The following is a 26940-nucleotide window of genomic DNA, read 5'->3' as shown; positions in this document are numbered from 1 at the left end:
AATCAACAAAAGAAACCACACACAATAAATTAAGAAAGAGAGTGAGAAAAAGAGGAGAAGGATAAAGAAGGAGAAGGAGAAGGGTGCAACTTAACGTCGTGGGGGTTTTCCCCCTCCCCCCCCCCTTTTTTTTTGCTCTCTCCGTCCGGCGTGAGCGCTGAGGCGATGACACAAAGAGGGAAACAGAGGGTCCAGCAATTCATCCAGCGCGGCCGCAACGAGTGCCAGACAAAACAGACACAAAACGGTTTTTATTGCATTCACTTCATTTGCCGTAAAAACGATTAAATGTCAGCAACACCAGCAGCGAACCCAACTTCTCCTTCAGCACTGACGTCGCTGGAAGCGCACGCACCACAGCCACAAGCGCCTCAATCGCATTCTGCGTTCTAGATGTGATGTGCCTCAACGGCAGGCTGGTTGGGTTCAACGCAATGGCGAGCACCGCCGTGATGCTTTCGCGTATGGGGAGAGAGTCGGTCATTGGGCACGTGTCCTCCAACCCCGGCGCCACAGGGAAACACACGGTGCAGAGACGAAGAAGAAGGGCATCGATTCGCTGGCACAGCGCCATGCAAGAGCTCACCTTGCCCAACTTGGTCAACTCCCCCTCCAACTCCCGGGCCACGATGCCCACAATGTTTTGTGTAAAGCTGAGGAGAGAGTCCACGGCAAAGGACAGCTCAAAGTAGGCGCTGCCAAGTCCTCGGGTGAGGCGTACCGTGTGTTTTTTCCCCTCTTCCGAGCTGCCCAGCGCAGACATGATGTTATGCGAGAAAATGTCCCGCTGCTGCAACCTTTTCCGCTGCTCCCGAAGGGAAATCTGGGCGTAGTACAGGGAGCAGAGGTAACCAAAGCAGTAGCTCCAGCTTTCTCGCGCTTTCACTGCCTGTTTGTCCAACGGCTGCTGCTGCCGCTCCTCTTGTGCCCCTGTTTTCCCCGCTGCCTTCTCTGTATTCCCTCTCCTCACTTTCGCTTCTTCCCCACAACGTCGATTCTTCCAAAAGTACGAGGCGTATTTCTCCTGAATGGCATCCGCGCCTCCCCATGAGACAGAAAGGTTCAGGGGAAGCAAGATCAGCTCAATGTCCCAAGGGAATGAAAAAACAAGCTCAAAGGAGGCGAACGTCCGAAGCACCTCGAGCGCAGAATCATCACCAGTGCCCTGTGAAAGGGTGGACTCAGACGTCGGTGCCACCGAAAGTCGCACAAACTGGGCGAGTGCCTTTCCGCGAATGGCATCCGCGAAGGTGGTGGAGATGAAGGTTGAGGCAGTTCCCGTGTATTTGTAACCCACCGCGTCACGTCGGTACCACCAGTGCGGTTCATTGAAAAGACGATACAAAAACGTGTACACAATACGCTCACTATCGCGACAGAGAGCAATATCAATGATTAATCTCACAGCATCTTGAAATGTAACATCGTTTGGAAGTAATTTCGTCGAAACTGCACCCCTGCCGCCACCAATTAATGACAATGAACCACCCCGTCGCATGGAGACGGTGGAGCTGCCTACATTCCACGTGTCAGAGTTCATATCGAAACCTATGGCAGGCATATTATCATCGTCATCATAACGGACATCATCCGTGTTCTCCAAGTTGTTTTCACTGTAGTATCCCACACGGTGACGTGCAATGTCAGTTGAAAGCAGTTCCGCCAGTCGTCGCTCGTTTAGGCGCTTTACCACCTGTGCAATGGGAACCAGGAGGCTCGCTGTAACCCACCGAGCGGCTGGCAAAGACGTGTGAAGCCAAAGTTGCAACGGCTTGCCGTTTCCCCCCGCCGTGCCATCATCGAGTATGAAGTCATGGTGGGTCTTCTTTTCCTCCACGCATAGCGTCCAGGTGGAAAAATTGGGCCACAACGATAAGAACTCATCCTCGCCATCGCCACAGAGCGTAAGCGACAAGGCGGCGGGGGTTGAGACAGAGTGACTCGTTTTCTTCTCTCCCTTTTGTATAAATCCCAGCCATTCATCGCCGGTGGAACACTCTGCGTTTGTGGGACGCCAATCCGCGGATCGCTTACGACTCCAGCCGAGAAGAACCTTTTTTCGCGTAAAGGCTGCAAAACTACGAAGAATGAAACTTCGGGATGACAACATGGATGAAAATGCCGCACGTCGTCTCGCACGGTTTACATCGCGCTTCGGTTTTCCACCGGCCTCACTACAACGCCCATCCGCCTCAACCGGTTCGTACCCGACGCACAGCAGGACAAAAGAAAGAATGTCGGTGGGCAGCATCACTACTTTGCGATCATTCCTGCCGTGATCGCCAACTCGAATGTGAGAAAATGACAGCCGAAAGATGCGCGGGATATTCGATCGCCATGCATCGGCATCAATATCCGTCACAAATCCAAAGATGGCGGATGTCATGAGAAGCACATAGGGCCAGCCACAATATATCAAAAGAACCATGTAAAAACGGTAAATATCCATCGTGTTGCTATCTTGCAATGCACTCATTCGAACAATGAGGTGGTCCATAAGAGTAGTTGCGCGGGTGACTGTGTTCACATTCGTCCCCGTCAAATTAGAGTCAATTGTGGAAGGGCGCTTACCCGCAAGGCTACAGGAACGCTCTAACAAATGAATACAACGTCGTAAGGGCAATAGTAACCTCTCAATGCATTTATGCAGATCAGGTTTCATAAATTCATTTGGGTTGATGGAATTCCATTTTTCCTGCACCTGCGTGGTCCAACTCATGATCCGCTGCACCAACCCGCGCCCCACGGAAGCGAAGCGGCATAGAACTAAGCGCGCCGCAAGGAGTAAGCCCTCTTCCCCCGTGCACGTTTGAGAATAGTCCGTAAAGGCATCCTCCATGACACTGACACCTTCCCGAGACAAGGACCCCCCAAGTAACTGCAGTAGCCACTGAGCCCGTGCCACCTCATTTGCCCCCGCAAGAAGGGCCTCCATAAGCGAGCGCAAAGAAAAAGAGATTGCCGCCCATGTCTCTGCAACGACAATTCCCTTTCGCAGCGACCACACCGGCGGCCCTCCCTCTCGGGGAGTGGGAGACAACTCGAAACTTCCATTAGGGGACTGGCGGAATGCACAAAAGGCATCAAACAAGAAACCCTCAGCGGCCGTCCCCTCCATAGTGTTATTCAAAGAGACCGTGGCACTTCCCGTCTTTCCTCCACGCATCTCAGCAGTGGCAATGAAAGGCCTGGAAAGCAAAGACGCCGCCGCCGCCGCATCTCGACCTCGACGAGAAAGGGATTCCTGGCTCATCAGTGCCTGCTGTACGGAGTTGCGCTGATGCAAACTAAGCCGCGCCTTTCCCCTGAGTGGGGAGAGACGTGACGATCGCCAGTAGTTTGGCGAGTCCTGGTCACTCTCATCATCAAATTCTTCCTCACTTTTTTCTTCATCGTTGCATGCGTCAAAATATTCCTGTAGAAATACGTCGGCACGGGAGGCAATTCCCACAGATTTGTTCATTGCTCCTGATGTGTGAGGGAACTCACGCGCACGTCAAGAAAAAAAACCCAAAAAGAAAAAAAAAAGAGAGAAAGCAACAAGAGCAAAATCACAGACATGCCTGCATGCGCCTAAAAAAAAACAACAACAAAAAGAGGTACCACCAAACAAGGAATAGGAAGAGTCCTTCTCTCCATCCTCCTTGTCTTATGCGCATCTTCCGCATCTCACTGTGGTACAACGCAATAAAAACGGTTGAGAGAGGCAGAAAAGCCAACAAAACGCCAATAAACAACAAGGGATAAGCAGAGAGAAGATAAAACGCCTAAACCGCCCACCTTCCCTCACTGCTCTCAGCCTCTCGCCCAGACGCGAATGCGCACATGCAGGCAGCTAACAATTGATCCAACACAGCATGAAAAAAGAAAAAAAAAGTACAAGCATCACAATGCCGACGGAGGAAAAAATATTCAAAGTCGGGTTCCTCAATTTCAAAAGATGTAGGGAAGCAAATGGAGTGATGACAGAAAACAAACCCAATCAACAACAACAAAAAAAAGAAGCAAACGCGAGGAACACCACACAATAAAAAAAAAAAGAAAGGAATGAAATAACTGCCTAACCAATCAATGCGGTCTCCCACACACACAAAAAAAAAATAAAAATAAAAAATAAAAATAAAAAATACATAAATAAAAAATAAATATATTCCCCACACCCTCAACAATTGCCGCCTCATCCACTACAAGAAAGAAAGAAAAGAACAACGAACACATGCATCGTGTGTGTGAATGCGGAATCTTGTACCCGCGTGCTGCCCACGAGGGAGTGGCTCCTTCGGGCCTGCGGATGGGCTGACAGCCCGAAGCATCCACCCACCCCCCCGCTGAGGCTGCACCGCGGCCCACTCATCATCCACGGAATAGAGAGGGAGAGAGACACCGAAGGGAAAATCAAACGCTAAAAATAATCCGCCTCGGAAAAATAACCGACATGCCCCCATCACCGCCCACACTCCTCCCACAGTCCACCAAGAATAAAAATAAAAAGCGTAAGAAATAATTGAGAAAAACAGCACACAACAGCAAAGAAACTAAAATAGAATGATAATGGGAAATAAAAGGCAAAAGGTTTATCTGTTCTCCGTATCATCCCCGTCCTGATCGACGTTTTCTGGAAATACAAAGTTCCCATTTAAACTTAAGCTTTTAGCACGCCAGTTGACTGGACAAAATGACGGGCCACGCTGCGGGAACTCAAAGACTACAGAACGGCTCATTGAGGAAAAAACACCAGCCTCATCAGAAAGGGTGACGTGCCCATTGCAGTGTGACAACAGCAATTTCACAAAGACGGAGCAGAGTGATCTTTCAGAGAAGCACAAATGTACCGTAAACCCAATCACCCCGCTGAGGCGTACCATTAAATGTTGTGCATCCCCAGCGGGCACTACCAAATCAATATGCTGTATACATGAATACTTGACTTCTCCAATCAGTTCACTATTCACTAAAACCGGCGCATTTTTTATCTTCAAACTTCTGGAGCCTATCAGTGCCATGTCTTCAACACGGGCAAATGAAACCCTCATGGAAAGTTGTCCCATCTTAACTGCAACGGCATCCCCTGGGAGAAAGGGCTTTCGACGTTCATGTACATTGAACGGATAATTGGCATGCTCCAAGGGCAACAGCATCTTCATTAAAGTTAGAGATCCCGGATTGGAAATCCCAAGCTCAATCGAATCCAGCGCTCTAATTTCTTGTGGAAGAACGCTTCTCACGATTTGGACAATATGCCGATTTTGATTACCCGCTGACGTTGCCTCACCGCATGATTGCCGTGATGGTCTGTGTGAGAGATAATATTCTATCGTGCGGGCGGTGGTCGGTCGCCGGCTTTCCGTCAACGGCTCTTCAGCGTTTAAAGGTCGTGACTTCCTCCGCGATAAATCAACAACTGACATATTTCGACTGCCCCGCCTCCTGGATTTTGGTGATTGCGCTGTACTTTGGCGACGCAAGGCTTTTGGCCCTGCAGACGAAGAACGGGGCAGACTAGTGGAGGGGCCCCTATCGTGACTGTAGGAAGCCCTCATCTCCGTGTTTCCTTTTCTTCTCCTTTTCGGTTTATGGTTGTTGTTTTCGCTGCCACTTTCGCTGCAGCTGTCGGTTACCTCCGCCGCAGTTAGAGGGGAGAAGCAAAAGAAAAGAAAGAAATGATGACAAAAGAGAGAGAAAGGAAAAAAGAAAAAAAAAAAAAAGGAAAAAGAAAGTTCACTCTCTTCCTTCCAACGCGCTGTCTTGCACAAGAACAGTCGCGTCATCCATTGAGCCTCATAATCTTGGCGCACATTTCTTCCACCGGCTTCGGGGCCTAAAAGGGGAAAACAAAAGGAAAAAAAAATACACACGCACGCACAGAAAGAAAGAAAGGGTGTGGGAGCTCCCAGCTTGTAAAGAGTTCCATTTCCTCAAGCGACCCTCCCCAAAACACTTCGTTTTTCTGTTTTTTTTTTTTTTTTTTTTTTTTTGTTCTTGCAACATCGGTAACTCCTGCGGCACACAGGACCCCTCTCCCTCTGCCCTTTTTCGGCCGCCTACAACAGGGAGGCCCCCGCCGATAGAAATGAGCTGAAACTGAACGTCGCACTGGCTTTTCCCTGGGATTGGGCTTTAAAGGCATCATTGGCCTTGCCAACAAAGAGAGAAAGCTCAATGTAGTCATCAAAGCCAAGGCTTCCTCGTTTTCTACGGTCAAATTTGCGCATCAATGTCTGAAAGGTATTATCATCGACTTGGTAGAAATTAGCAGAAAGCGCCATACGCACCTCGTTTCCCTCGAGCAAACCATCACGACTTGTGTCACGCTGGCTAAAGCCGCCTCGCATGGATAAGATATAACGGTGTAATTCCTGAAATTCCGTAAAGTCAATCGCTCCGTCCAAATTGGCGTCAAACATGGAAATAAGTCGCTCCGTTGTCGCGTAACTAAAATTCATGCCGCCCTGGCTCAGAGCGGATTGGAGCTGCGGAACACTGATGTAGCCGCCACTTGACGAGCTCACTGCTCGAAACCACTGCACCGCCTCTTGTTCCGTGCCAAACAGGGGAGAGGTTTGAAACGGCTGCTGCTGCGGTATTGGCGGTGGCGTGCTGTAGTAATTACCCCCTGGAAAATACGGTGATGCCTGCGGTGAAGACGCATAGCCGTAAGGCGGCTGGTAGGACATTGGGACTGAGGGGGAAAAAAAAGATTTGGTTTGCTTAAAGGGATACACTGGGAAAAAACGGAAGAAGAAGAAAAGAGAATAAGCCTAAATTATGCATACAGATACACAGACGGTACGAGTGCTCTGCAGAGATGACACTTCCGTGTTACCCACTCACTGGAAGTAATCCCACAGTCGCCGGGTCACAAAGATATTCCTTCTTGTACATTCTCAATCTCCTTTCCCCACTCACACAACTGCCTTCCATTTTTTTTTTCTTCTTTTTTTCGTCCTCAAAGAAGACAATTTGCCAAAGACGGATGAAACACTCACCCAGAAACAAGAGAGGGAAGAGTAAACGGAAAACAAAAATGGCAAAAAACAACAACAAAGCAGTCACAAGACAACGTGTCTGTGTCTATGCGGGGAAGGGAGAGGAAAGAGGCAAAATGTAAGATGCGACTTTAACGCAGATGGGAAAAATCCTCAAAATCCTCTTCATCCTCATCCGCATTGACGGCCAACGTGGGCTCCACTTCATCCTCTGAGTTGCCATTCTCGTGCACAACAAAATCCGCGTCAATATCGAGACACTGCTGAATGGCAAACAAAAGCCTTTCCCTCATCACCTCCACCGAGCTGTATCTTGGAATGGAGAGCCAGTAAAAGCAGGTGGAGGCATGAGGTAGCCTATTGTCATCGAACGTATCAACCAAGGCCTTGACACCACCATTACCATCATTGCTATGAGCACCGCTGTTCTGTGAGGTTTCACGCCGCAGCGGACGCGAATTGGCATCAGGCATCAGCTTTAACCGCACCCCCGATGGAAGTCTTTCCCTACCACTAACAAAACGCATAAAAAGTGCACGCTCATGACGGGAAAACTGTCGTAAAACTTGCCGCAGATATTGTACAATAACGTCATTTGGGTCAAGGTCCTCGTAGCGGGCGGAATCGATGAGTGCGTCCGCGTCATAGTCCGGCTGTCCACAAACCACTTGCTCAAGTTCGTACCACTTCAACAACGACACCGCGGTGATGGGTACCACCTGATGAAACCCCTCCGCTATGGCTTCAATTTGCATCGCCCCCATCCTCCGTAACTTAAAGTGCAACGCCATGTCAAGAAACATCTCTACATTATGTCGACCCACGGATATTTCTTTACCTCCAGGAAAGAGTTCCTGCTCCACCCCTGCATCATCCACAACGGAAAATCCCCCGGGGCATAGTTCTGTAATCTCCTCGTCTGTTGTCCCTTCGCCCCTTTTCGACAACAGTAGTTGTCTTATACATTGGTACGACTGAGCCGTCGTCTTGTCCACGACGCAAAGATCACTCTCGTCAACGGGGGCCCCCACCAACGCCTTCCATATACGGCTGGAGAGGTAAATGGGAAGTGGTTCCGAGCTGCGCAAACACCCAGCAATCAAACGACCAAAAAAGTGATACATAATGATTCTTACAGGCGGTTCCATTACTGGACGGACGACAAAGAGCTCACGTGAATCCCCAATGTCATTGGCCTGATTCGGGCTTGGAATAAAAAGCGGAAGACCTGGACCCATGAGTTCCGAGCAAAGCTGTGTGATACTCTCGCGGTACGGGCCACCAATGTCATCTGCCCCCTCCCCAATAAAATTCACAGACCACAATTTCCTGTTTGTGCAAAAGAGAGAGACATTCTTGTCATGTAGAAGTTGATACACTTGCCCAAAAAGGCTCCCACGTAGACGCTCAGAAACGGGGGCATCCGCATCATTTACAAGGGATAACGCCTTTCGTCGATTCAGTGTAAGCTTGACGTTTTCTCCCAAGCAATTTGTATGCGAAAAAAATCCATGAAGAATCCGCAAGACCACAACCGGCAGCAAATATTCACGACATTGCCAAAGAGACCGACAAATCGGACCCGAAAGAAGTGTATCGTATTCCCCATAATTAAAGGCAGCATGCGCATATGGAATCATGCATTCTGCTATGCCAGAAAGATTTTGCAGGGTCACAAGAAGACGCAAGGCATTTTCACGCCCCTGAAACTTCTCGTAACGGATGGTGCTGCTATTTTTATTGAGTACGTCCTCCAGACAGTACGCTGAAGCGTTCATAAAATTCAATTCCGTCAAGGATGTTAACGATGACAGCAGCGATCGAGCCAATGTAGGTGAGAATGTGGGTCCGGCCACTCCCTCTCCGTTATCCTTATTCTCAAGGTCATCTGTACAGTAATGAAGTTCTATTGCTATTCGTATGGGATTGGATGTACTAAGTGCACGGTAACCACGCGGACGGAATGACAACTCTTCGTCAAAGAACAAAATAGATGCCGCATTCTTTGGGTCCACACCAACTACAGGCATCATTCCATTTGCACAGTTAACAGAAGAAAAAAGGACACCATCGCCGTTGGTGTCATGCATTTCTCTCAGCGGGGTACCATTGACACTGTACGCAATGGTACCGGCATCACAGTCCACCATGCAGCCTATGATATCTCCATGCTTCCACATTTGTCCACCTACGCTCCGCTGATGTTTGTTATGTCGCGCTGTCGTTCGGCTTCCCTCAAGTACCCACGACTCGTTATCGTTGCCCAGTGACTTGGTGCGAGACCAGTCTGGGGTGGCCGTGGAAGTGACCCAGCCGATACTGACCAACGCCTCACCGCGAAGAGCCACCTCATAGTACCATCGTCCGCTCCGAACACAAACACTGCCCCGTACAAAACAAGGATCATCCTCGGCACGAACCTCACTCCCTTGCACTGTCACCGTCCTCGCCTTGGTATCACAAGGAAGAAGACTCACACTGTAGGGACCGCTGCGACCTGTTTGATATGCCATTCCGACATCATTAGCCTTTTCAAAAAGATTGGGCAAATGAATGGTCCCATCCTTGGAAACGGTGACGTCCTCAGCATAAAAAGCTTTGGCGTAACCACCCCTAGGGCTATTGCTACACATGGCAAGAGTTTCCCCAACATCGACAGCTGTGAGGAGGGTCCAAAGTTTTGATGTGGGAGAAGCCATGTAATTAGACGGGTCGACAGGAAGATAACCCACAGGCAAGCTACAAGCAAACGGTGCTGCACCAAAGTTGACATCCACCCCACCTGTGCCAAACGAGACGGCAGGAAAGAAAGAAGTCGCCGCATCATTACCGCGATTGCTCCTTAAATTGTCAAATATACTAACCTGACGGCCGTCGTGCACACACGCCAGAGTTTCCGCTTCAAGATCCAAAAGAATACCAATGACGTCAAGGGCCTTCCACTTGGTTCGAACGGCAAATTCATGGCGGAAACCGTGGTAAAAACGACAAAGTTGCACACTTTCAAATCCCCATGAGTCACTATCATGGCCCAGACCACGAGGAGCCAAAACAGAATGCTGCTGGGCGCGTTCCGTGACGACGCCAACAGAAATGGCTTCGCCACCCGCGGGAATGCGAACCTCAAAGTAAAATCGTCCCCGCTTAAACCCAACACTGCTGCGCGCTGAGAGAGAAACCCGATCGCAGGAGGCATACCAGACACCATTACCTCGTTGAAATATTGTTGCCTTGGGTCGATACTGGATTGGAGAACCGGTGGAAGGAAGCGGCACCAGTCGCACATATCCTCGCTCCACCACAGTGGGATCCTGCTTTGTAATGATAGAAGAAGAGGGAGATGAATCAGGGGTGCCATAACCAATGGAACCTTCCCATAACGACATCAGCCGTTTCCATCGAATTCGCGTGCAATGTGAATGACTAACGCCCTTCCAAGCTGCTTCAAGACGAATAGCCGCCACAAGAAGCTCAAACGCCCCCTGAACCCGAAGATTGTAGTGGCCTAAAGTGGGAGAGAGCAATGGAGGGCTGTTGGGTGCTATTTGCCCACGGTGCAAAATAGCCATCAAAGGCACATTAAGATGCGCCAATAAAATCTTCAATGGACTCTGGTCATGCGGAGCAAAATGGGGAATGTATCGCCATGAATCAAGCAGCGCTGTTAAAAGGCGACATGCAGGCAAAGAAGAGCACCTCGTCGTCCCTGCACGAATCGTCAAAAACGAAAGAAATGGCGTATTTAGAAAACATTTCCAGCCGCAGTGATATTTTGTATGTGAAGTCAACACCTCACGTATCGCCCCAAAGATCCCACACGCGACAAGTGGCTTCAATGATCGGGCTGAAAGCGTGAAGGAGGCCGTCGCAGCCCGTGTGCTAACAATGGGTCTAGCGTAAAACCAAGGGCTATCGCCTGGTATCTCCAACTCTGGCCAACCCCCTTGAGCATCCGGGTATTTGGCAAGGAGTACTTTTTGTTTTCTGTCCCGCAAAAGTGTCATGTGCTCAATACCACGACTGTTGGCATCAAAGGAGACAGTGCCGCCCGGCCCATTAAGGATTGCAATGGGCACCAACTGAATATCCGTCGTCACATAGGACAACGGCGGAAGTTCCACGCGGAACGTCTCCGCTTCATCACGCAATGCCTCAGTAATGGCAATTACGGCATCACGAAAACTGTTTTCCAACACCTTTTCCGAGGAGATCGAACAGAAGCATAACTTTACGAATTCCGAGACGGCCTTCATTGTCTCATCGCTAACAGCTCCCGTGTCACTATACCGCAATAAATTTATAAGGTGCCGCACAAAGTCATTGCTTGAAATGATATGAAGCGGGTTGACAATTCCTGTAATAGATGGTGGGCCATCTCCGCAATTCTCATTTCCATCATCACCCGTATGACTAGGCTTCGTGTCGCGCTGCTTGTTGTCACACCTCTCAATGGCCAAGACGTGATATCCAGGCGACACCACCTGGCGAATGGCTGCAAGAACACATTGTCGACTAAGGTGAGCGCAAAGGGTTTGCAGGTATTCGCTGCCAATCCTCACAAGCTGGCTGCGATCAAGTGCAGCAAAGAAACACTCAAATTCACTCCGCGGAATGAATAGAGGAAGCTCTATTTGATTCGTTGGGTCGATCCGGGGCGACTTATCCAAATTCATGGTCCCAGAAAAGACAGGGAAGGGGACCCAACGTGCGTTTCCGCAAAGGATTCCAACACACTCCCTGTTCTCTGAGAACATCTCATTCCCTGTTGACTCTGAAAACCGAAACGTCGTCTGCGATCTATCCAAAACGCCAACAAGAGGCAACGTCTGCTCACGCGTAACAAAATCAGCAGTCGTCCGTTGCGCTTTGAGCCCACGAGCACATCCCCAGAAACGAACACCCTCAATCGCCACAAGCATCTCGTCCATCGTTTCGCCGTCAGAAAAATGATGATAAGATTGATTTTTGATGTTCTCACCGTTGCTACTGCTGCTGCTGGTTTTGTTGTTGGTATGGCGTTGGTTGATGCCGGTGCTCCTAACTTTAGCCGTTCCATTTCCACTGCTGGCCCTGGCATTTTTAATACTGTTAATGCCACCACGTGTTTCGTTGCCAATAACTAACCGATCGGCGCCACCTTCACGAAAAAGTGTCTCCAGACGCGACGCCACCGCCTTGGACAAAACCGCCGTTGTGCCAACACCTTCCTTGTAAAGTGTGACCGTACTGCCTTCCAGCACCACAGCAATGTGAATCCAGTGGTCCCAGTCTTCACGCAGTAACTTCGAGGAGACAATTACGGTTGACCCCCTTGCAGTTTCCACAGCGCAGTCAATACGATTCTCATTGAACACCACACGCATCAGAGCGGCGGTACCTGGACTGGGTTTTTCATATAGTGAAAAAAGTGAAAATTGAATTTCGGGTCTTTGCCACGACACGGGTATCACAAAGTCCTCCCCAAGCTCTGGGAAAAGTCGGTCGTACAGAAGTACGCTTGCCTCCAGAGTGACACCGTCCGTCCACAGTGGCATACAACTCCTGACGCCGGTAGATTTTATCGTGAGTGTACCAGCTGGGGCGTCTTTGGCCCCGCAGAAACAAAGGACAGAGGGCGTGAGACAAAGGGAAGAATGTGGATGTGGAATGCGGGCAATCGAAGGCAAGACACCACTGCTGCTATTGTTGTTTTTGTTGTTATTGCTGTTGTTGTTGTTGTTATTATTATTATCCGCTTCAGATCGAAACACCATGGAGTTACCCAAGAGAGCAGTTGCACCAAACACGGAAGTGGACAACGGCACCGCGGAACCAAATGTTATGTTGCGATGCAACTCTGTGCGCGGCGACGACTGACTGTAAGATGTACCAGAGGACAAATTGTTCGGCGCATTGTTGTTTGTAAGAGGCGAAAAAGAAGGAGCAACTGCGTCAAACAAAATGCGTCTTGTGCACTGCAAAAGGTGCTGCACCACGGTGGGACACACCTCATATAGATAGCACAACGGTAGCGGTATCTTCGCCGCAAGACGAAATGCAAACGCGTCCACTTGACTCAGAATGTCTCTTTCAAGAAGAACTCTACTTGCCGCAGGATCGTTCTTCAACACCGCCCGTGTGATGCGTAGAAGCGCCGCAACGACGGCCCAAATGAGTGGCGACAGATATGGCTTCAAGGGAGGTTTAAAAAAATGCTCAAGTGCGGGAATCAAAAATCGAAATAGTACATCTGCCCGTGGAAGTGTCACCTCCTCGTAGGAGGAATTAATAAGGCTGTCAAGCGAAACCTCGCGTTCCTCGACAAGTGAACACAAATTGGAGGAAATCACCGTTGCACCACCTGATTGCGTAGAACAATCGACGATGTATGCCTCTTCGGTGGATGAGAGCATGTTGTCAACACTCATATGGACCTTCTTGCCGGGACTCAGCGAAGCTGTCAGAGGCCCGCCAATGGCATACATCCACACAAGAAGCCGAACGCTGCTTAATCGAGAGGCCTCCTCGTCCTCTGCCATAGCAACCGCCCCAAGGTCGCACTGGTAGGTCTCGCATAGAGCATTAAAGGACTCATCCCATGGTGTTCGGCAGACAAGTGTGTGAAAGGCATCAATGCACCGCATTCCCATCTCGCCAAGGCCCCCACTGGAGATAGAAAGACAGCGAAGCACAAAGGCCAAAAAGAATCCGAGAGTTTCTCCTCCTGTTCCCGTGACACAAACCGCTTGACGCGTCATCTCCATCACCTCTTCCGCAAGAAAAATTAAGTCGACAGTCGCTGGTTGACAATGGTGGAGCAGTAGTATGCTCGTATGGATACAAACTTCCACCAATTTAATTGTGGAATTATTCGTCGTTGTGGCTGGGGCTGTCGTCACCGCCACTACTGCCGTGATTATTGCCAAGAGGATTTTAGCCACAATGCACAACCTAAGTGCTAGAAGTGCTACTTTAAAACAATTTTCCCTGTTACATAAAAATTTCTCCGGTAGAGTCCGAGCAACGGTGCAGGCAAGCGTGCAAATCAGACTGATCTGCTCCAGCACACGGTCGTGGGAAGGATAAGACTTTTGCGAGGCGTACTTGGCACAACAGCGCAGCTCCAGTTCCAATACCCCAAATAATTCATCAAGAAAAAGGGTACAACCACGTCGTTCACAAGGTGACAGGGACACATCCCCCAATATTCGTGCAGCCTGCTGACCCAAGGATTTGAGTGTGTTAAGGGATTCCATCAACGCATACTCCTGTGGAGTGCGCTGCAGCGATACTTCATTTGCGTCTTCCTCCGTAACATCCTGTGAACAGCCGGAAGTGGCAGCCTTTTTCCGTTCATCCTTGGCCTCGTGTCGATGGGAACGCTCCGTTGACCGCTCCTGACGCAGTTTTTCCGGGTCACTTTGTTCAAACATGCTACAATTCGCTTCAAAGACCACCTTCACAAAATGCAGGTGCTCCAGGTAGCAGAAATCACTGGGCGACCACTTTCTGTTCAGCACCTCACTAAGTGTGGTCGGGTGGAACGGGGCATCATTATTTATTGCCGCCGTGGAAATTTTTTCCACTCGAGTGCTGTTATCATTCACCCCTGTCGCTGGAGACCCCGCTGTGGCATCACGCAGACGGCGAAGGATGTCGTACATTGTCCGACGAATAGCGCACCGCGTGGAATCCAAGCAACCCGAGATGCCAGCTTCAAACTGTCGGTGGGAGCCCACAGAACCACTGAATAGCAGTGAGGCAACTTTTAGTGCAGACGAGGCATCTGTCTCAAAAAGGTGCAGCATGCGACGAAGTCCATCCAGGCGTTGAAGAGCAGTCGTTTGACGTGCCTGAATAACCGCCTGCAATTTAGCTGCCGTCACCCCCAAGGAGACAATGACACGCTCCACCAGTTTTAGGGCAGGACCAATTTGAAAAAGTTGCCAGCCATTCAATAACACCTCGTGGTACATACGTTGCGCCCGCAAAAGAAATACAGCCCGCCTCCACCTGCTACCCTTCGTTTTTTTCCCCCCCAAGACTCTGTCAACGAGGGATTGGGCAAGAAAGGTGGATGACATCTTTGAAAAATCCGCCTCGGAGAGTCTTCGGATTCGTAACAGCAAGAGGCATCGCTCTTTTACATCAGACACATTACGTTCAAAATCATTCGGGTTTTGTGATCGATGATTCAACAGCTCATTCCTAGCACTCTTCAACTGAAGAAGTGTTTTTGCAAGCAACTCATGTCGCTCGTCATCCGTGAGGCGATGAAGTTGTATACCACTCAGATGAACCACCGCGACGGCGGCAAGTGACATGACCGTTCCTAATCCTGTCGGTGTCTTTGACGCAATTGGATCTTGCCGCCTTGCGATAGCCTCCCAAGATGATCGTTGTTGTTGTAGCTTCGTAATGATGGTCATGTGTGTATTATTAACAACGGTACTTGTTGAGCGCAACCCTGCTGCCAAGAGCGGATGATCGCATATCTCCTGAATAATGCTGGTGCTATGATCAAAGGAGTCCTGCGACGGTGTGTTTTTTTCCAACGATCCCGCAGGGAGCTGGCCAAGTGACATAAAAGAAGCCACCCAGGACGATGCAAGAAGTATCCCATTATCCAAAGCCAAAAGAGGCCAGCGACCGGTTTTGTCGAGGCCCATCGAATTATTCTCACGAATTAATTGCAAAAGGGAACGGTAGTGGTCCCGAAGCAAACATAATTTCTGCAGAAGCCACTCCGATTCATCGCGTGTGACCATAAATGGTAATGCTGTGATGGCTGTGTGAAGTGGAAACCCCAAAAACGAGCTACTAAGCATATCAAGGACCATCGTTACTACCGCTGCTTTTTCTGTTGCTGCTGTTTTTGTGGCTGGTGGCTCTCGAGATGATGCTGCCGCAGAGAGCCGCTCGATCAACGTTTTAAATATCATCTCGGCGGTGTTGAACAACTCCACGTAGTAATCCTTCAGCACAGGAGAAAGGTCTGTGGGCAAAGGAATTGAAAAGATGTTTTCTACTCCACGGCGTGCAACGGCGGTATTCACATCGGCCACCCCAATCCAGTTGCACTGACTAAAAAGCAGTAGCTGCAGCGTCCCAATGGCCTCTGCCATCGTAGGGAGAAGACTCAACTGTTGCTGTCGCGGCTCGTTTGGCACCTGGGAAATCATCTGACTCGCCGACTCCGTCAATAACGTGAACAGGGTTGTCTTCACCAAAAGAAGTTTTTTCTCCATGGTGTCTGTAGATTTGCTTCTCTCATTCATGCGGTCACTTGTCGAATCAACTCCATGGACCAGCGCCGCGGCGGATGTCATGTCGGTAAAGCTCTTTACAATGGCGTCAAGCAAGACGTTGAGAGCCGGAGACTGCAGTGCATTCGGCTGGTCGCGGCTCAGTATCTCTTGCAGCAGTTTTGCCCGCACTGTGGCACTTGGGAAGAACAGAGTCACTCCTTCCTGGATGATGACACGGGCGAGCGCGGCCAGTTCCATCGGCAAATTTAAGCCGGCCTCGTTGATGATATCTGCAAGAACACCGAGCAGATTGGTTCCTCGTTTTATGGTAACAGAGAGTGCCCTACCCCTTGGATCGGTCCTTTCGGTGGCTGTCACTGCCGTGCTGGATTTGTTGGTGGACATGGCAGATGATGCCGTGGATCCAACGCATTCCTGCCACGACGTATTGCGCCTCCGTTGTACAATGCTCAGCTCATGCAGTAACCCGTGAAAGTCGTCGCTCCCGTTTACCTCGGAGAAGCCTATTGTGTCAGGATGCAGTTTGAATTCTCGCACGCGCCGAATCAGGCGAACCAACACTCGTAATGTGGTGGAGATCACGCTGGAAGAAGTGCTATCCTTTAGGTTTGCTGAACGGCGAGCATTCATCGCCTTCACAGCACGGCAGTGCTCACAAAGAAGCTGCTGCACTTCATGTACACACCGAGTTCCCACATCGTCCAGTAGAGGATTAAAAAGATGATTGTCCAACTCGGTACCACTTGCCTCTGCAAAGGATGAAAGGAGCCCCAACAACCACATGGCCAGTGACTCAAAAGTGAAATTGGTTGTGTCAAGCTGAATAAGAGATTCTTGTCCATAACGTGAACCGGTCTCTGTTTGTGAACTTCCACACGATGCCCGTGCATTGCCGCCGACACACACATGTGTCCCATCCGGCGGACTGCAGTTCGTTGCATTGGAGCCATGAAGGCAATTGCACGTGAAATTCTCCTTTACGGCAGTGGATAGTCCTGAAAGTTTCCCCACGGCCACAACCTGCTGCTGCAGTTCACCGGGGACACCCGAGTTCAGTCCTGTGTGGAACACTTCCCAATAGTGCCCGTCGCGGTCACACCCAAGGAATCCCATCTTACTCTTCTGTCGCAGCACATAACTACCGTATACACCCCGCCCGGTCTTGACATCGAAAAAATTCACTTGATGAACATGCCTCCAATCTCCAAAGCCTGGGAAAACTCGCTCTTTTAGTTCCATTAGCCCAACATGAATCCCATTAAAAAACACATGTGTATGCTCCAACTGCGGTGGCTCGAGTGATGCAGGCATGGTGTTACCCCCGGATGCGCCGCTCTCCCGAAGTGAGGGTAACAACGGGTGGTCAAAACAACCCACACGAGAAAAATGCCCCCGGACAACCGCGTGACGACCGAATGCTGCACCCGATCGAACATGGTTAAAAACAACATTTCCATTTGGTTCGTTAAAGAAATATTGGCATAACAGACCCGGCTCATTCCCAGACAAAAGACGACGTGAGTCACGGACAATCTCACGAAGAGAACGACCGCCCTTCCACACACGCAAAGCAGCTATTTGGCATACACAATCATTACCAGCTGTCCATCGTTGTCGAGGATTCTCCAGGGATACTTGTGGCCCTTGCCGGGTGCATGAAACCTCTTCGTTATCCAGACACAAACGCCAATTTCCATCAAATACCAAGGCAATATGAATAAAATGTGACTCCGAGGCTGGGCTAACAGAAGCCGTGACAACACACATGCCACGGGAATCATGTCGGTACCCGCCACGTATTCGCCAAGCCCCTTCCAGCCGTGCTGTCTCTATAAAAACTTCTCCACTGGTGCTTCTATCACCATGTTGATACAATACAGAGGTGTCGTCCTTCTCGAGGATTTTAATCCAAACCTCCACAGTGACATGACCTCCAACGGTGGTTAGACATGCTTCTGGCGAGCCAAAGTCAATCACGCTCCCTTTGCTAAGCGACAGACAATATGCGAGGGTGCGGTCAAGAGGAGCAATTTGAATTGACCTGCACCACTGCACCTCAGGAAAACTACAAGCGGAAAACACTTGCATCTCCAGAGCAAAAGAAGAGGCGCCATTAACATCTGAGGCGGCGGCAGCTGTTGATGGCGGATTGGCCACATCGTACACAAGTAGCAAACGGCTTTCTGGACCCGACGCAATTGCCATGTAACGGGAACTCACTGGCCACTGAGGAACATCTGTAAGGGCCACCTTTTGGCGTATCTCCAAAGCAGTGCTGTACGTTACAACGGCAAGTCCAGCGGCAATCATGCGATTTGTCAATAGTAACAAAACACCCTCCTCACCAAAAGCAATGCTCGAATATGAGCATTGAGGACAGCAGTCAAGCGGTTCATTGGTGGAGCACACAAGGGCATACATTCCAACCACATTGCTGCGTTTGCTAAGACCATCCACCGTATGGATATAAACCGCGCCATGATCATAGCCTACTGAAAGTATCTGTAAATTGAGATCACGTCCAAATGGAGTCAGTTGCTCTGTTTCTTCCTCAATAGCATCATAGGCCTCGTTGAGACTAGGAAGGTACCTCTTGGGTGTGAGAGCCGATTCATTTAACTTCAACCATTCCAATGTTCCCTTCGAGACAAAGTTGGAGGGGAGACGTAACAGGTACCGCACTGTACGCAGAACCTCACTAATGGAACCACACTGAAGGGAAAGCAATACCAAAAGCTCTAATAAAGCCGGGGCAACATCGCCATCTGTGTTATTGTAAGTCATGCGGCTAGTGACGCCTTTGTAGTTGTTGTAGTAATTGTTGTGGACGGTAGTTGCGCTGTTGACAACACCACTGATACCATCCGTACTATTATTATTTGCAAGGGTCCGGTCAAGAATTCTTGCCACACTGTCCAGTGCTTGTAGCATCACCTCTGGGGAAATGGAGCTACCCACGAAGTAAGGTGATGAGGACGCCTCTCCGAGACTGAACAGTGCGACACCCCGAAGGTATTCTTGAAGGTTGTGTATCAGTGGTAACATGGTGGCGCCGGCCAGAGTCATGCTGGCGTGAGCAAACATGTGAATAAGAACCAATGCCCCACAGTTCAGAGCGGCGTCCATACCATCGCGGGAACCGGCACCACGGCTTGACAGTGCATGCTGCTGTTTGCGCAGTGTTTCTGCTGTAATATTTCGGTCGAGAAATGCCTCTGCGGGTATAACACCGCCACCACAATATCGCCGCACAGCCTGAATGGCCCGAAGAACAACTGTTAGTCGTGCATTTGCGGCCCGCGCCGTCTCATATTCTTCGGTCACAGCAACAATTCCATCTAAACCTTTTGAAGATGCAGTAGAGCCTTTTCGCCGTTTCCACCGCCCGTTTTGACCTTCCTTTTCATTAAATAATGAACTAAAAACATATGAATCAAGTGGGACCTTCTCCAACTGATCGGGTGTCAGAGGTAGGTACACAGAGGCGTGCGGAAAGGCAAAACGTTCAATCCAGTTCAGCTTCTTCGCATGACGGTCGTGTACCTTGTGGTACTCAAAGCGCACAAACTGATGACGGTAGTGAAGGGAGATGGCAGGGTACACCTCGGGGGCAAGATTACTGATCTCACCCACAACCGACTTATCACCCACACGCACCGTCATGCGTGCCGTCTCGTAGTCCAGGAGGAATATCACGCGGTCACCGGCACCAAAGACAACACTGGCGTTGTTGTCCTGCCGCCTCCAATGGCCGTAAAACTTTCCCGCACGGCTCAGGCACCAACCACCTCCCTGTGATATGAATGAGTCGTACTTGGAAAAACTTTTCGGCACAATACCCAGCATCAATCCGCTGCCATCTGTCGTCTCCCCTTGGTGCTCAATCTTCACGCACCACTCGTGTACACCGCGACGGATCCCCTCCGTCACCTGCAGAGTGATCCAGCCGTTGCCAGGCTTCATCGCAGATGCCTCCGTGATGATGACATCACCACGCGGAGTGGTCGTGTCAATGAGAAAATTCTTTCTTGGCGCAGAACTGCGCTCCACCACGAGCTGCATCTGTTCTACAAAATTTACCACAGCTGCCGGGTCATGAAGTTGACTCTGAGAGCCGTTCGCCATCCGCAGGTAATGAACACTAAGATCGTCCATTGCTACTTCTCACACACAAACACACAAGATCCGAAAGACTCGCGCCAATCAGTTACTCCTCCTTTTAAAAAATACACACACACGCACACACGCACACAAAAAAAAAAAAAAAAAAACGCAAGCCGCCAAAACCCACAGAAGATCAAAAAATGTGCAAGATTATATAAATGAAGCAAAACGCCAGACAAAAACTAATCCCCTTCCCTCCCTATCCTAAAGGAGAGAAAATAATCACAAAAACAAACCAAGAGTCCCTAATCCCTTTTTTTCTTTTTAAATTATTCTCTTCTTTTTTCTTTTTTTACTGATTTTGATAGCGGCGTGAAGAGAAGTTCTTCGTTTTGTCTCTCGTATTAAACGCTACACGCCGGCTGCGTAATTTACTTTTATGTGATGAGACGATGTGGCAGAGATTATGTGTGCATGTATGTTTATGTGGAGGTCAAAAAAAATAGCAGGAGAGAAAGAAGAAGAAGAACAACAACAAAACAAAGGGATTATTCCTTTTATTATTATTATTATTTTTTTTTTTAGGAGGACAAGAGGGATATGAAAGGGTGAGAAAAAAATAAAATAAAAATAAAAAAAAAATAAAAATAAATCCCGCAGTAACAAGAGAGAGACTAGTAATAGACATATTCCTCTAACCCTTTTATGCACTCATTCCTCAACCCACATATTTATAACAGACCGTTCATGTTGCCATGGTGTCATTTGGAAAGGAGAGGATGTGTCAAATACCTCAATTCTATGCCCTGCTCTTCTCAATTGTCTTATGACGGCAGAAGGAAAAAAACAAACAAACAAACAACAACAAAACATTACGTAAACCCTACACACACATACAAATGCACACGAACAAACAAACAAACAAACAAAGTGAATGAGAGCGTGCGTCAGAAAGAGTACGAGAGAGAGAGCAAGGAAAAAAAGAGGGAAAAAAATCCCCTTCCAAAATGTCCTCACCTCAACGGAAAAGGCTACTACACAGTAGATGCGGAGATGGCGTCCTTGAAGGCCTTTAATGCCTTCTCAGCAAGCTCCTTAGAGGTGAAGCGCATCACAAAGTTCTCCGGAAATCCCTCCTCATCATCGGTGTAGTCCTTGTGCGCCATCCAAAGCAGCGCCTTTTCGCTCTGAGGATGAAACTTCACGGTCATTGACTTCAAAAGGTAGTGCTGCGCCGCTAGTTTGCCGATGCCCTCGCGGCGAAAAACAAACATGTACTTGCCGTGTTCATCTTTCCTCCGCAGTATCTTCGCGGTGCCTTGTCCGCGCTCTTTCCACTGATTCTCTCCCTCATCAAAACGCAGCAGCTTCGCCGTTTCTTGCCACACAACTTCATACTTTTCCTCACCGCTCTGCACGTCTACCGGCGCAAATCGTGCGACGCCGCCGTCAGACACCGCCACCTCCTCAACCTCCATCAACTCATCGTTATGTTTATCCTCCGCCATTGGAACCTGCCGCAAAATAGAAACAACAACAACGAATACAAAGAAAAAGCCACTTAACCTACACCGCAAAAAAAAAAAAAAAGACTTGAAGAAATGATAGAGACGTAAGACAAGAAAAAAAAACCGAAAGAAAAACAATTTTGAGATGTGACACCAAACCAAAAAATCACCACGCGCACACCATAGAATAGAGAGAGCGGAAAGCCTACTCACTCCTCAGAGGTCAAAAAACTCTGCCAGTTGAGTGAGAGACGGCGTAGCAGAACAAAATGAGTCATCATGGCGCACGGTTTGAATTGAAGAAGAAAAAGCTTCGCGTGGTCGCTTGCGCCCCTCTCGCTCCACCCCGGGAGTAAAGGCATTATGCGGGTGAGGCGACAATTCGGACTTGAAGGACGGACCGATACAAAACCCGCTTCTTTTCGGTGGGTAAACCACCACCTCCTGTTTATTGCTGCCAGAAGGCTGAATGCAGCGCCTCCATTCCCCCGATTCGTCTTTCAGACTATCCGCAACGGATAAAAATTGATTCACGTACGGTCGCCGCAAAAAGGGTCCGAGTCGCTGCAGCACCATTGCCCCGCGGCAAGGTTTGTAGTGCAGCGGCGTCACAGACATGGGACGCAACAGCGCAATAAAATCAATGATTTGCTGCGGCGTGGAGTGCAGTGTCGTTGGTATTTCCCATACCAATGCTTCATCGTCTCCACCGCCACGTCGCCGTAGGAGAGCCCAGCCAGACATCACAATACCGTAGTGCGGTGTCCCCCCACTTCTCTCAGCGGCAGCCCGAAGCTCTTCGGGAGCGATTTCTTTAAGGGAAGAGACCACCTCTATGCGAGGGAATGACTTGCAGTTCGCATAGGTTACGAAGCGGTCAGCAACGAGACAAAACTTTTCATGAACCTCCGCAGTCGTTTCATTGAACGAGGCAAGAAGACGAATGCGCTCGTACCGGGAATCGTCAACGACAACTGGAACCCCAAGCCGTGTTGCAAGGCGTTGAACGATATGTTCCTTACCAAATTGATTGTGTAAATACACCCGCACCACGTACGGGCCACATAGTGGGTTGGTAGAATTTTTTTCAAGTGAAAACTCACGCACACGCCAGTCCATACGACGACCAACTGCCTCGATAGCTTCTTCCAACTCCGTCTCTGAGAGCATTTTGCTTAGCACCCGTGTACCTTCATTGCCCCTCATGGAGGGAGACACCTCTGGGATTCCCAAATGCAACCATGTATCATCCACGTATACATGATCCACAGAATGATCGGCAAAGAAGGGATCAAGACGGCGTCTGGCGTACTCGTCGTATTTGAAATCGCCGGTGTAGAGAACATTACCAAAAGGTGTTTCAAGAAAGAACATGACACTACCCGGGATGTGGAAAGCAGGTAAGAGATACAACATCACCATCCCATCCTCACCAAAATTGCTACCACAGTTCTCATCGCTGCCATTATCTTTAACCGTATCCAGCACAAATTCTCTCTCTTCCGCACTATCTGGAGCGACTTTAGAAGAGGTTGTTGTGACCATCCTCAAAAAAGGCGTTCTTTGAAACAAGGGCAATGACACCGAACACTTCTCCATGCAAACTCCGTACTTTTGAATAAGCAGTGCTCGTGTCACCGCTTCGCAAATAATTAAACCCGCACACCATGAATGTGACAGCCCCTTCATGTGATCTGTGTGGAAATGAGACAGTAGATACACCGCATCGGGATTATCTTCCGAATAGAACTGGTCAATGTACACAGGAAATCGTGGTACCTTCATTGGGCTATGTGGCCTATGGCATTCCACCAACTGCCGGACTCAATTGCCGCAAAACAAAAGCAAAAAAAAAAAAAAAGAACAAAAAAAAAAAAAAAAAAAAATCGGAACCCACATGACTTTTGGTATTGTTTTCCTTCAACCCCGCTTTTTTCTTTTTTTTTTTTTTCCTCACCATACATACACGCAAAAAAAAAAAAAAAACCCAGGTATATATGATATTATATACACCCAGGATCGCCTTCGCTCATCGTCGTGAGAGAAAAACATGCATTTGGAGTAAGAGGGGGAAAGAGGAAAGACATATTTCTGTACATCTATTTCAAAATTATCACGGTTTTCTTCAGCTACTTGTCAACATCAGTAATGTCCGTGGTGGCTCTAATCACCCAACCACCTCCTTCTTCTTTTTTTTCTTACTGGCTCCGCCTTCCTTCTTTTCGGGCGCCGGCAAGTCCACCGGCGGGTTGATGCGGCGTAGATGAAGCGGTAAACGCAAAGAAAACTCCTTCATTAGAGCCCGATCTTCTTCACTCGGTGGTTTGACGTGCGTAATTGCGGGTAAAAAGTCCAATGCCGTAAGTGGTCTCTGTGCAAGACGTCGTAGGCGCCGAGCGTGCACTACCTCCTCCACAATGTGGTGAACGTCCCCAGAAGTGAGCCCATCAGTGAGAAGGGCCAATTCGTGGTAATCTTCTTGTTTTAATGCACTGGTATCTGTCATTCTTTGCGCAATCAACTTCTGCAGCATAATGAGACGAGAGGCGTAGTCCGGATTGGCGCAGTGAATCATGTGCGGAAAGTTGTTCACCATCGCGTTGAATTCCGCATCCCATGGCGCCGATGAGGAGCCAATGACCAGTACACGATCGGTGGTTGAAAGAGCAGCAATGCCTTTAAGGACCTCTTTTTTCATTTTCTTCCCCCGTGCCATGAGTGGATCCTTCGGGCCCTTCTTCCTCTTCTTGCGTAAAAACAATTTTTCGACCTTGTCAATGTAAATGACGGACGGGGCCAACACCTTGGCAAGGTGAAACACCATCTGGATGATGCCCACAAGCCCTGTATTCGTCTCAAAAATTTCTGGGGATAGGTTAAAGAGGTTGGCTCCACTATGGTTGCACACGGCATGCACCAACTGTGTTTTGCCACTGCCAGGAAAGCCGTAGATAAGAAGGGTTTTTGTGTGTGGTGCTAAATCATGAATAACTTGTGAGCCAAGCGGTAGAATGGCGTACTCGGCTATACACTGGCGCACCTGCGCTGCAGAGGGTTCACTCAGCCACGAGGATTGTTTGAGGTAATTATCAAAGAGGTTCTGAAAGACATCCTTCTTCATCTTCATTGCCTGTTCAACCTTGGCGTCCCAGTTGTTTAGAATACGCTGCCATTTCTTTTTAATCTCTTCATCGGGTTTCTGCGTACGCAACAGCGCATCCAGCGGCGATCCATGGATCGTCGCATAGCCCAAATAATTTTCCAGTCGAATATTTGGATCCGATAACTGAAGCACATTTTGATACACTGCACTGTTCATAAATGTCTCAATGTCTGTCCCTTTCGTCGGATCCTTTAGTTTTGGTGCCCGCGGCTTTTTTGGTCCCTTCTTCTTTCCACCCTTCTTTTTTTTCCCACCACGTCGCTCCATCTCCAGACGCTTCTTTAAGTTCTCCACCTCCATCATAATAAGTTCGTCCACCACATGTCGCACATGCTCTAATATACCACGCGGCCCCTCTAATAGTTCTTGGCGGAGAAGTCCCTCATCGGCTGCTTGATCAAGATCCGAATTCTTGAGATATGTCTGCTCAAAACGTCCCCTCCAAAAATTTTGGTAACGGTCATCTGCCGCCTTCATACTCTCCCACAAAACACTCGGCGGCATCGCCGGAAGGCTTTCCTCTTCCTCCGCTTTGCGTCGTGCCGTGCCGCCCTTCGTTCGCAAGGGTGTTTGCGGGAGCAGCGTAGCGCCCAATGATGACCGTACGGCTACGGATTCCCTGTGGCTAAGCGCATTCGCACCATCGGGCGCACTCCTCCCAGACACGGGAGAAGAAACCCCCCAAAAGGTTGTACCACCACCACCACCACCGCCACCACCGCCCGCAGCAGCAAGACCGGTTCCCGCGGCAGTCCCGACGGTGCTGCCATACGTTTCCAAATACTTGCGACTCCCACCTTCCTCTGGTGTTGGAAACGTGGGTGGGGCGTCGTCTTTGCTCTCCATCCGTGCATAGGCCATACGGGTGAGAACTTCATTCAACATCTCTTCCATGGTTCGTGGACCCTCCTCGGCTTTCAGACGCGTCTCCAACTCAATCTCCTTCTGTCGATAACTCGCCTCATTCATGCGTTGACGGGATTTGCGTTCCCCAAGTCGGACTTCAGCGGCGGCGCGTTCCGCATCACTAATAATTGCCGCGGTGGGGCGCATGCCAAGTAGCTCCAGCTCATTCCTGTGATCCTTCAATAGATGCTTCCGGGCAAGATAGGCCTGAACCGCCTTCTGCACCACCAACGCCGCCCGTTCTTTCCCAGTGACGTGGCCATATTCAACTGTGTGTTCCAAGGCATGTTTCTGCTGCCAGTAGATTGCCATTTGAAACTTTGCACGCTGCCGTGCCTGCCGCCCACGCTCATTGATCTGCAAAAGTGTCACTGCGTCATCCACGCTCATAATTTTGGACTCCGCGCTGGCACCGGCGGGGACGTCAGGAACCTTCGATGGATCCTTCGCAAGAGCTTTCGACACGGGCGCATCCGCCTCGGTTTCCTTGAAATATGTCTGCAGCGCTGCAATCTGCCGTCGCCGTTCCTGCAGTTCCGACGCGGTATCCTCGACAAAGTAGCGCGGGATGGGCACCTCGAGATCTTCCGGGATCATTTTCATGTCCAGCGCGGCATCATCCAGCTTGACAAACTCTCCACAGTTCATTTTGAGAAGGTTTCGTACTTCCAACATCCGGCCCAGACAGGTGTCAAGCAGCGTGCGAACATCGTAGCGCTTCTGTGGCTGCAGCTGGGCGTCGTGCACGGCAGCAAGTCGCTTCGCCGTGCGCAGGTACTGAATGTAGAGCGATGACCAGTACTGCAGCAGTTGCTCGTACCGTGGCCGTCCGCTCGCCGCGACGCGCACTTTGGTGAGATTCACGTCCTCTTTCCAGATGAAGGCGAGGTCCTCGAGAGCCTGCTGGTAGTAATTCTCGTAAGTCAGCGACGACATGTCCCCACGGCTTTCCGCTCCAACCCACACACGCACCCAAACACTTCCATCGCAGAAAAAAAAAAAAAAAAAAAAAAAAAAAGAAAAGA

At 49.5% G+C, this 26940-nt stretch overlaps 7 protein-coding genes across 7 annotated transcripts, besides 29 other annotated features; all 7 read right to left on the bottom strand.

Moving 5' to 3' along the window:
• Positions 1 to 728: part of a sequence feature (areas merged during assembly that could not be assigned to a particular haplotype. This can correspond to areas where the two haplotypes were merged or to regions with more than two copies in the genome that were merged during assembly.) that runs on past the window's edge.
• Positions 33 to 83: a sequence feature (CT-rich).
• On the bottom strand, positions 266 to 3463 carry Tc00.1047053507099.70 (hypothetical protein, conserved; the record flags this gene model as incomplete). The annotated part of the gene is made up of 1 exon (XM_812231.1): positions 266 to 3463. The coding sequence occupies one exon, from the start codon at positions 3461 to 3463 to the stop codon at positions 266 to 268; it is 3198 nt and encodes a 1065-aa protein (XP_817324.1).
• Positions 729 to 2542: a sequence feature (areas merged during assembly that could not be assigned to a particular haplotype. This can correspond to areas where the two haplotypes were merged or to regions with more than two copies in the genome that were merged during assembly.).
• Positions 2543 to 3704: a sequence feature (areas merged during assembly that could not be assigned to a particular haplotype. This can correspond to areas where the two haplotypes were merged or to regions with more than two copies in the genome that were merged during assembly.).
• Positions 3705 to 6941: a sequence feature (areas merged during assembly that could not be assigned to a particular haplotype. This can correspond to areas where the two haplotypes were merged or to regions with more than two copies in the genome that were merged during assembly.).
• Positions 4092 to 4150: a sequence feature (T-rich).
• On the bottom strand, positions 4575 to 5768 carry Tc00.1047053507099.60 (hypothetical protein, conserved; the record flags this gene model as incomplete). The annotated part of the gene is made up of 1 exon (XM_812230.1): positions 4575 to 5768. The coding sequence occupies one exon, from the start codon at positions 5766 to 5768 to the stop codon at positions 4575 to 4577; it is 1194 nt and encodes a 397-aa protein (XP_817323.1).
• Positions 5645 to 5716: a sequence feature (T-rich).
• Positions 5943 to 5975: a microsatellite.
• Positions 6042 to 6674, bottom strand: Tc00.1047053507099.50 (programmed cell death 6 protein-like, putative; the record flags this gene model as incomplete). The annotated part of the gene is made up of 1 exon (XM_812229.1): positions 6042 to 6674. One exon carries the CDS (start codon positions 6672 to 6674, stop codon positions 6042 to 6044), a length of 633 nt encoding a protein of 210 aa, XP_817322.1.
• Positions 6942 to 6978: a sequence feature (areas merged during assembly that could not be assigned to a particular haplotype. This can correspond to areas where the two haplotypes were merged or to regions with more than two copies in the genome that were merged during assembly.).
• Positions 6979 to 9424: a sequence feature (areas merged during assembly that could not be assigned to a particular haplotype. This can correspond to areas where the two haplotypes were merged or to regions with more than two copies in the genome that were merged during assembly.).
• On the bottom strand, positions 7118 to 20389 carry Tc00.1047053507099.40 (hypothetical protein, conserved; the record flags this gene model as incomplete). The annotated part of the gene is made up of 1 exon (XM_812228.1): positions 7118 to 20389. The coding sequence occupies one exon, from the start codon at positions 20387 to 20389 to the stop codon at positions 7118 to 7120; it is 13272 nt and encodes a 4423-aa protein (XP_817321.1).
• Positions 9425 to 9577: a sequence feature (areas merged during assembly that could not be assigned to a particular haplotype. This can correspond to areas where the two haplotypes were merged or to regions with more than two copies in the genome that were merged during assembly.).
• Positions 9578 to 12950: a sequence feature (areas merged during assembly that could not be assigned to a particular haplotype. This can correspond to areas where the two haplotypes were merged or to regions with more than two copies in the genome that were merged during assembly.).
• Positions 12661 to 12715: a microsatellite.
• Positions 12951 to 13408: a sequence feature (areas merged during assembly that could not be assigned to a particular haplotype. This can correspond to areas where the two haplotypes were merged or to regions with more than two copies in the genome that were merged during assembly.).
• Positions 13409 to 19638: a sequence feature (areas merged during assembly that could not be assigned to a particular haplotype. This can correspond to areas where the two haplotypes were merged or to regions with more than two copies in the genome that were merged during assembly.).
• Positions 19639 to 20476: a sequence feature (areas merged during assembly that could not be assigned to a particular haplotype. This can correspond to areas where the two haplotypes were merged or to regions with more than two copies in the genome that were merged during assembly.).
• Positions 20463 to 20487: a microsatellite.
• Positions 20477 to 21787: a sequence feature (areas merged during assembly that could not be assigned to a particular haplotype. This can correspond to areas where the two haplotypes were merged or to regions with more than two copies in the genome that were merged during assembly.).
• Positions 20894 to 20922: a sequence feature (AT_rich).
• Positions 20954 to 20990: a microsatellite.
• Positions 21244 to 21268: a microsatellite.
• Positions 21373 to 21846, bottom strand: Tc00.1047053507099.30 (ran-binding protein 1, putative; the record flags this gene model as incomplete). Its single annotated transcript, XM_812227.1, has 1 exon — positions 21373 to 21846. One exon carries the CDS (start codon positions 21844 to 21846, stop codon positions 21373 to 21375), a length of 474 nt encoding a protein of 157 aa, XP_817320.1.
• Positions 21788 to 22022: a sequence feature (areas merged during assembly that could not be assigned to a particular haplotype. This can correspond to areas where the two haplotypes were merged or to regions with more than two copies in the genome that were merged during assembly.).
• Positions 22023 to 23512: a sequence feature (areas merged during assembly that could not be assigned to a particular haplotype. This can correspond to areas where the two haplotypes were merged or to regions with more than two copies in the genome that were merged during assembly.).
• On the bottom strand, positions 22063 to 23631 carry Tc00.1047053507099.20 (hypothetical protein, conserved; the record flags this gene model as incomplete). Its single annotated transcript, XM_812226.1, has 1 exon — positions 22063 to 23631. One exon carries the CDS (start codon positions 23629 to 23631, stop codon positions 22063 to 22065), a length of 1569 nt encoding a protein of 522 aa, XP_817319.1.
• Positions 23513 to 23681: a sequence feature (haploid, non-Esmeraldo-like haplotype).
• Positions 23682 to 23732: a microsatellite.
• Positions 23682 to 24173: a sequence feature (areas merged during assembly that could not be assigned to a particular haplotype. This can correspond to areas where the two haplotypes were merged or to regions with more than two copies in the genome that were merged during assembly.).
• Positions 24014 to 26851, bottom strand: Tc00.1047053507099.10 (hypothetical protein, conserved; the record flags this gene model as incomplete). The annotated part of the gene is made up of 1 exon (XM_812225.1): positions 24014 to 26851. One exon carries the CDS (start codon positions 26849 to 26851, stop codon positions 24014 to 24016), a length of 2838 nt encoding a protein of 945 aa, XP_817318.1.
• Positions 24174 to 26940: a sequence feature (areas merged during assembly that could not be assigned to a particular haplotype. This can correspond to areas where the two haplotypes were merged or to regions with more than two copies in the genome that were merged during assembly.).
• Positions 25703 to 25732: a microsatellite.
• Positions 26907 to 26938: a microsatellite.

This window comes from Trypanosoma cruzi, genomic scaffold (assembly GCF_000209065.1).
Source record: "Trypanosoma cruzi strain CL Brener 1047053516281 genomic scaffold, whole genome shotgun sequence".
Classification (NCBI taxonomy): Eukaryota; Euglenozoa; class Kinetoplastea; order Trypanosomatida; family Trypanosomatidae; genus Trypanosoma; species Trypanosoma cruzi.
This window is presented reverse-complemented; position numbering and strand designations above follow the sequence as displayed.